Genomic DNA, 8475 nt, shown 5'->3' on the forward strand with positions numbered 1-8475 from the left:
TTCTCACTGCTCCACAGCTAATTTTTTGATAATCATCTTGGAAATAAGAAAAAGTTTCTTTAGCCCACACTATCAAGACCACTGCCCATTTTAGTATGTTCTAGGATCCTCTGACTAGAAGAGAGGTGAGAAAAGCTATATTCAAATTATATCTGACACAAGAAAAGGGTGGGCTTCAATTATTCATCCGACAAACTAGTAGATGCCACCAGAAAAAAAAATTGCTTAAGGCAAAACTGCAGCATTCCTATTTATCTAGATTTGTACAGAAGTATGGACTAGAAGTAGTTTGATACCAACCCTTAACTTTAATGTTTTGTGTCAAACAATCTTCAGAAAGGTGCTTGCCAAATATTGAAATATGAAGTTAAAGAACTCTGCAATAATTGTGTTTTGTAATGAACGTGGGAGCATAGTTTTGAGCTATGGCACTATGTGTAAAACAATGTAAAAGACGTCTGTTTTATTACTCTTACTCTTTCATTGTCAAACTATTGATTTAACAGATAATGTCCTAGAAAAAGAACTAGGCGACAGAACAGACACAGATTATGGTAAGAAACTTTAAAAAAAAACTTTTAGCTTGAGTTGCACTGGCAAAGACATAATCTCATGAATCATTTACAGGCTCCAGGAAAGTTACATAGTTTTTTATTTTTTTAAACAGACTTGTGTTAGTAGTGGAACATATTAAAAGAGAATCCTGCAGAGAGGAATATTTGCAGATGTAGTTGCAAATATATGGATGTAGTTCAAAACACTGCTGCTTTTAATTCCTATTCCATATTTAATCCTAACAACACACTAAAGTTCTGTAGACACATTTACTTCCAATAACGTATTAAATGCTGAAACAGTTCACATAACAAATATGAATCTGTTTTAAATGTAAAAAAACTATGAACAGATGCTACAATATGTAATAACCCCTCTTTCTATGGTTGCTATTTTAAAAATCTGTTTAACTTCTTTTTCCAGAGGTTTTTCCATCAGTGGCAGCAGGAAAGCCTTATGATGAAAACAAACCAGAAGATAATTCTCATGTAGTTGTTACTGAAACAGGTAATGTATTCATAGGGTTTTAATGTTCGGAGTAAAATAGTAACAGAGGATGGAGGGAATTAGAATAAGATATGCAACTTCCCCCGTTGATGGGAATTAGTTTATTCCCAAGACCTCTGCTGAAAATATACCTGTAAGGGGTGGCATCCACTTCTCATGAGTGCCCCCTGGCCAGGTTCATGTGCCTTCACTCTCTTAGTCTGTGGTGACCTCTGTAGGTGGTTTCTTAGGCAGGTTTTCAACAACTCAGCCCTCTGGCCAAGTCACACATACAATCTGTATGTGAAACAAAACAGACTCCTTCTTGTGTATACAGTCCACCAGGGGCCTATCCCAGTACCCCTCCATTGGTATTTCTGTAGTCCTCCCTGGGCTCAGTCTTTAAATAGTCTCAGCCCTGGTATGGGGCCAGACCCTCCAGGGCTTCCTCCCTGGAGGCACTGTCTTCCTGCAGCCCTCCCTGGGCTCAGTCCTTAATCAGTCTGGCAGCCCCTTCTGGGCTAGCCTCAAATAGTCCCTCAATCCTGGTATGGGGCCATGCCTCCAGGGCTTCCTAAACTCTTTACCCTTTCTGGCCCCAGCTGTTCTTCTAGCTTCAGTCCCAGCAGCCAGCCAGGAGCTCCCTCTTGCTCCCTGGTTCTTGCCAGCAACTGATCTGTCCATGGTACTGCTGCTCCTTCAGCCAGCCAGGAACACAGTCCTCATTCCTTCAGCTCCAGGCAGCAACTACCTAACTCTGGCTCTGCAGCTCCTTTTATATCACCCTCTTGGGCCATGATTGGCTGCTCCCTGCAGCCTCTCTCATTGGCTGCTTCTCTCCCCGGCCCCACAGCCTCTCTAGGCCACTGGGAGGACTCAACTCCTCTCTGAGATGGAGTGTGGTAGCACCCTGAGGTCTCCAGCAGTGGGCCTCTGAGCCTAGTTCACCCCATCACAATACCTTTGACTAATAATTCAAGACTTTTGATCAGTTTCTCTTAGTTGTTCTTGCAGGAATCAATGGCTGTGATTGGCTTTCTGGGAGGGAATACTCAACTATTTCAAATATTGCTACTGTGTCTTCAGCACTGCAATTGGATCTGCATGAACCTGGATCAGACCTTTGCCCCTCACCAATGCCCCACTGAACTCAGTGGGTCTCTAACAGGGCACAGGGTTCTGCCACTGTGGATCTGATTACAGGATCAGGCCTCAAATATCTCTGATACAGTCAAAGCCAGAGATGTGTAAAATAGTCTAACACAAACATAAGACACTTGTTTTCTCTTTAGAAACTGAATTTTAGTGCTCACAAAAGGTGCCAGATTGATAGTTCTAGGGACTGAAGTGTTGTGTTATCTACCCAATAGCTCCAAGGTACAGCAAGGTTCCCCATGTGCCCCAACCCCTATCAGGAGGGATCATCTCTAGGTTGAGAGCATCTAAAAAACTGCCCAGAAAAGTGCCAACTCTGGTGTTGTTTTTTGGGATGGGGCCATCTACCCACTAAGAACTGCTCAGAGACCCACCAATTCATTTAATGTATAGGTTGATATCCTGCATGGTTCCAAGCAGTTCTTGAGAGGTGCTAAATTCCCTCAACTCTCATAGACTTCAGTGGGCATTGACGGCACTCAACATCTCTCTGGAGCAGCTCAACATCTTGCAGTATTGGGTCCTTGGTTCACTGAACAGCTGACAGATGGCAATAACGTTCCACTACTGTCCATCTCAGCTGAATTTGAATCAGTTCCCTTGTTATGAATGCCCACGTGTCCCATTACCTGCCCCCCAGGATACTTTTACATGAATCAATGAATTATTTTGTTGCCATTGTTGTCATTTTAAAGAATAACATTTTATTTTAAAATGTCATCATTGTTGTGCTGCTCTCTGAATATATAACGAGAATGCTAATAGACCGAGAAAGGAAAAAAAAATCCTGAAAAATGCTAGCTAATGGAGAAGTAAGTAAAACATGGGGCTTACAATGGTGCATGGGAAAGATAAGCAACAACAGTCACCACCAACTATTGATCTCCATTTACACTTGCTTAGTTTCTCAGAGCAATTTTTCATCTGAGCACTCAAGGGCAGATGCTGTTATTATAAATAAATAAATGAAATAAATAAATAGGTACTATGCTTTTCAATGCATGGCATGCAAAGAGCCTGTGTTTAACACTAGTGCTATGGTATATAGAAAGCCAAATTATGATTAATAAATAAATTGGCCTTAAGCATTTTCTCGTGCAAGTGAAAATATATTCAAAAATAGTTGTATACAGAGTTCCAGTTTGTGGGTCAGGTTTAGACAACTACAAGTACCTTGTGTATGGTAATAAAATGTGGGTATAAAGCTATTTAACATGTAATCAGTTTCTCTCTTGAACCTGGAAGCTGATCCTATTAAACATAGCTATACAATAATGATTGCTTGTTACTACATGGTGGTCAGTAAGCAGCGGTATGTTAAGTGTATGTTGGAACTGTCCTCTGTTCCTTCATTAATATGCCTTCACACACAACAGCTGTCTCTGGAGTCTAAACATCCCTCTTCCTGAGCCCCCTGTAAGCATTTGGGTGGAAAGGGCCTCACCTCTTCCTATATCAAAGGAGACAATGCTTCAGGAATTGTTTTTGTTCTTTAACTGCTATACTGAGAAAAGAAAAAAAGTTCAAATGACATAAGGACAGACTGTAACTTTTCAGTCTAGCCTGAGTAAGGAGCAACACGTAGCTGTGCTGGTCCAGTAGCAGATCAGAGAACCAATGGGGACTCAGAGCCACAGTTCTGCCCCTGCTTCCCTATTGCTCTGTGGGAGGAGTAAAATACTTCACCCCTTTTCATGGAGCAGCTTACTCCCCACTGAGTACCAAGGTAGATACTGTGACTAGTGAATAGGAGAGGTGAATCCAGGGCTCCTGATACCCTCTATCCATTCCTTTCCATTTTTTCACTGCAGAGTGGGTCAGATGAGTAGCTCCTGCTCTCCCCCTCTCAGCCAGAAAGAGTCACAGTCATGAGGGCTGTAAATGGGAATGGGGAGTGGACCTGGGGCTTATGCTCTCTTACTCCCTTGCATGGTTGAATAAGAGCTGTGACTATTCAGCCCATAGTATGTAATCGAGTGTATATTTTAGCTGCAGTGTAAGTATAATGAGATATGAATCTTATAAGGAAACTACAGTATGCACCTTCTGGACATCATTTTAATAAAATATTGGGAGCTTATTCTTATATTCCTAATATATTCACATCTTCCTTTAAAATTGATTAGCAGTCTTTCTACACAAGGAATTCAGAATTGAACTATGTGGGCATATAGATAGATATAGTGAGATGGGACAGTGTCTTTCAATACAGTACGTACTAATGAGAGACTTTTTTTCCTTGTAGGTATAATTCCAAATTTAATTTATGTTGTTATACCAACCATACCACTGCTGTTGTTGATATTAGTGGCTTTTGGTACGTGCTGTTTCCAGATGCTAAACAAAAGGTAAATACTTTCAATACACTGGAATTAAATTGTCTTATAATGATGAATTCAGGTTTCCATTAGTAAGCTCTTCATACATAAAGAATGCTTACATCTCTCCCTTGCTTCCTTCTCAGTTGTACTGTATGCATCTTGTCCCTGAAAATCCAAGCAATTTCCTTATATCTGACAGCTGAATTCATGTTCATGGCTTTTCACCAATGAAAAGGCTCTGGCCTAATGTAGAGCCACAGATCCCTTAAAACACACTATGCTGCCATAAGGAATTTTTCCAGTTCCAAGGAGGACAGTTTTTTCTGCCTCTACTGTTGCAATTTTCCGTTACGTCCTGCAACCTGATCACAATCTATATTGGAACTGGTCTCTTGGGAATGACATTGGGAGGCTTCACTGACATGGAGAATGCAGAAGGAGCACCCCACTCCCCCAACTTTCTGCATAAAGGGTGAATTCTTCCCTGGCTGAATGGGCATAAGTTGTTAGGAGAAAAACTTAAAGGGGTAGCAGCCTGATAAGTCTTGATTCACTAGCCATCCAGGAAGAGCAAGAAAGACGCCACCAGAGCAGAAGAACTTTACAAAAACAAACATGTTTATGGGCAGCATAATTACCTGGATTCCAGCACTCAGCACTGAAATCACAGCAGCTAACATTTAAGAATGCATCTGTTTTGACAGTAGTAGTCAGCACTTTTGTAGCATATTGATTGGTGGTGGCGTCTCCCTTCTCCCAAGCACGTACATATGACTGTGATGCTAGTACTTCATTCATGGCACTCCTCTGCGCCTGAATGTCAGCTTTGGTGGGAAGGCAGGATTACTAACAACTCTGAGGACCCAAGGAATAGCCGATGGAAGAGTTTCTGTAGTAAAATGGGGCGATGTTCCATGTGGGCTTTCTTTTAGCTTTTTTAAAATTTGGAAGGCTATATTTTCTCTTTTTTGGTGGGTTTCAGTTTTAATTCTTCCTTGTGAAACAGAAAACAAAATAAAAGGTAAGCAATTTCTGAAACTTTTAAAAAAATATTGCCCCAAATGGGAAACAATCTCCTGATATTTATGTAAACTATCACTGCGGTATTCCCTGGCATCACATAGTTATTTAGTAACCCTATCCCTCCAGATGCATGAGCCCTATATTAGAACATGTAAGGTATCCTAATGACGTGCACTTCCATATAAAGAAGTGGAAGATTTGTATTTCCCAACCTCAGCAGTAGTAACACGTCAGGCAAATCCATTCCTACATACAACCACTGTGATTCCAACGCTGACCAACAGAGTCTTGGTAGATTCCATGAAGGTTGTGATGAAGGGCGCCCATCCATAACATTGTAAGGATTAGGAGATATATCTCACCAACAGTGGGATTAGCCTTCTAGGTAAGGTACAGTCATGAAGTCATGATCTTTTTTTTTTTTTTTTTTTTTTTAGCAGCTCATTCCACACTCTCCGCTACCATGCAAGGGGTTTTAAAGGCTGAGTTCAGGCCTTGCCTATCTTTCCAGATAGACATGCAAGAATGTGAATGTGTGATGCATAGCCCACTGATGTCAATGGAAAGACTTGTTGACTTCAGTGGGTTTTGGATCAGGCCCCTGAAACTATAATAATTCATCCAAGAAAAGGACTTTGCACTTTCCAAGAGCTAGAAAGAGCAGAGCACAAGAAGTTGGGAACTCCAGTGCTTTATGTGAGGAGTTCTACACTGAAAGGAAGTTCCCAACTTACAAATGAGTCTCTTCTCCCTTTTTCTTTTGTAGGCTTTCATGGGAGGATGACCTTTCCTCTGAAAGGTTAGCTTGCTGTGGAGCCATAATCCATGGTCTTCCAGGACTTGCTTATCTTGGAAGAACATGGACAGTTTTGGCTGGTTTGGGTTCTTACAGGGTAGTAGTAAAGGGAAGCAGAGCATCTCTCCTGTAATTAGTAGCAACAATCAGCTCATTCATGCTTAGATGCTCTCCCTTTCCTTTCTTCCAGGGAAGCAAGGAGAAACTGCTTCACAGACCCATCTCCATTATCATCTGAATGCCTTGCAGAAAGTTTAAATTCCAACCTGGTATATGTCTCAGTTTCTATGATTGTATTTCACAGTCAAAGCAACAATTTTAGACAATATCCTCAAACTATTTATTGCTCCCTACTTAACATTAGTCCCGGAAATTGCATGCAGAGTCAAATCCTCCGCTGGTTTCAATAGCCACAGCTTCATTGAACTCATTGGAGATATACAGCAACTGAGGTTCTGATCCATGATATTTAGACATGTTATATTGGAGAGTGCATATTTTTAACTGCTTTTTGCTTAGATGACTTTCCATTCAGGGTACCTCAGACATAAATGAACAAAATGGGCTGGATTCACTAGTGTAAAACGGGAGTAAAGTTGGAAGCATACAGCCCAGCTCCAAAGCCCACTGAAGTAAATGGGAATCTTTTAAATTACTCCAATTACCCCCAGCCCCTTTGGCAAAAAATAAAAAACTGAAATATTATGTCTGGGAACCAAAGCGTTTTGATTTTGAACTGCTGCCATGGTGTCACATAGGCATTGTAGTTTGCTCCCATTGTCCTGTAAAATCTGGGTTTCCTGATCTGACATCATCTCCCAGGATGCACCTCTGGGTGAGGGGAAGTGATGCATCATGTCAGTCGCATGGTTGAGGTGCCACAATATAACATGCAAGATGAAGTCTGGCTGGGGATCCCAGCCCACAGAAGAGAATGGGAATGTGAGGTGCTGTGGCGGCATTTCAGAATTGACTTTTTCAGACTTCCTTTTTTTGATGAAAAATAATGTTTTTCAGTGGAAAGTAAACACTTTTTATTACTCAATACTCAAATTTTCCATGAAAAAACAATGTTGATGGAAAATTTTTTGGCTAGCCATAATTAGGACTTTTCTACTGTGGTCAGTTCATCGCTAAGGGTCTTCTCCAATGCCCATTGATTTCAGTACAAAATTGATCAAGTCCTAAAGGAAAGATTTTGTCCTGCTTGTTCATGATGAAGAAAACCTTGCCATGGGACTTCTCTCAGCATAAGATACTGCTTAACGTAAGGAAGGGTGGCAAAATCTGAACCTAAACAATATAGTACAGCATGGACAATCTAAGTCTACAGGGAGACAATGTAATTTACCCTCCTTTCAAGCATAATTTAGTGGCTTCTTTGCCTTTGCTGATCACTGTGGTGATGCATTTAGGCAGAGTTTGTGTATAACTTTATTGTAGGAGGGGACACTACATTAAATCAATAACAGAGGCAACTCTGAATTAACGGATGGATGCAAGTCTGATATACCCTGACCTACCCGCATCCTCAATCTGAGCCACGGAGGGATCAAATGAATTGAAATTATTTTATATTTTTATTTTTCAGTAAAGGAAGAACAAAAACCAGCCCAAACCAGTCCACATTATGGATTTCAAAGAACCCCAGGAAGGACAGTACCATGGAGGTATAACAATTTAATGACTGAAAACAAAGCAAAAATAATATTTTACAGTCGGGCTCTATTATAATGTCATCTCAGCACATTAGCTTGGAATGGCTTGAGATTGCAATGGATCAGCAAGATGAACTGTAAGCTCCCCCTTGAGGCAACTATTCAGATCATTTTTGTATGTAACATTTGATTATTAATTAAATGAAACATGTCATGCTAAATAAAGAAAGAGGATGTGTCTATTTTGCTAAGGGAAGTAACTCGGCTACAACTGAGCAATGGGATGGACAATGCATTTGAAGTTTATAGGGGGAAATATATACAATATGTGTCAGTTTTCAAATTGTTTGTAGTAATCATAACATTTTTATTTCCTGTAGTCCCTCATACATTCTACTTTAGTTGATGTACTGTAAATTGAGTGGACATAAATTTACAGTGTAACAAAATAATTTATCTTTGCATAAATATTTGATAAAAA

General features: G+C 40.4%; 1 protein-coding gene across 3 annotated transcripts in view; it reads left to right on the forward strand.

The window, feature by feature from the left end:
• The window catches only part of CHODL (chondrolectin), a 50133-nt gene extending 41658 nt beyond the window's left edge, over positions 1-8475 (forward strand). The window contains exons 4-8 of one of the 3 annotated variants that reach the window (XM_065576217.1): positions 507-554; positions 979-1062; positions 4442-4544; positions 6527-6605; positions 7928-8475. In XM_065576217.1, the coding sequence (XP_065432289.1) occupies positions 507-554; positions 979-1062; positions 4442-4544; positions 6527-6605; positions 7928-7930 (317 nt within the window). In that variant the 3' untranslated portion in view covers positions 7931-8475. The remainder of the gene's footprint in view (positions 1-506; positions 555-978; positions 1063-4441; positions 4545-6526; positions 6606-7927) is intronic. The other 2 variants (XM_065576222.1, XM_024102064.3) reach the window with 2 other exon arrangements.

Source organism: Chrysemys picta, chromosome 1 (assembly GCF_011386835.1).
Source record: "Chrysemys picta bellii isolate R12L10 chromosome 1, ASM1138683v2, whole genome shotgun sequence".
Lineage (NCBI taxonomy): Eukaryota > Metazoa > Chordata > Testudines > Emydidae > Chrysemys > Chrysemys picta.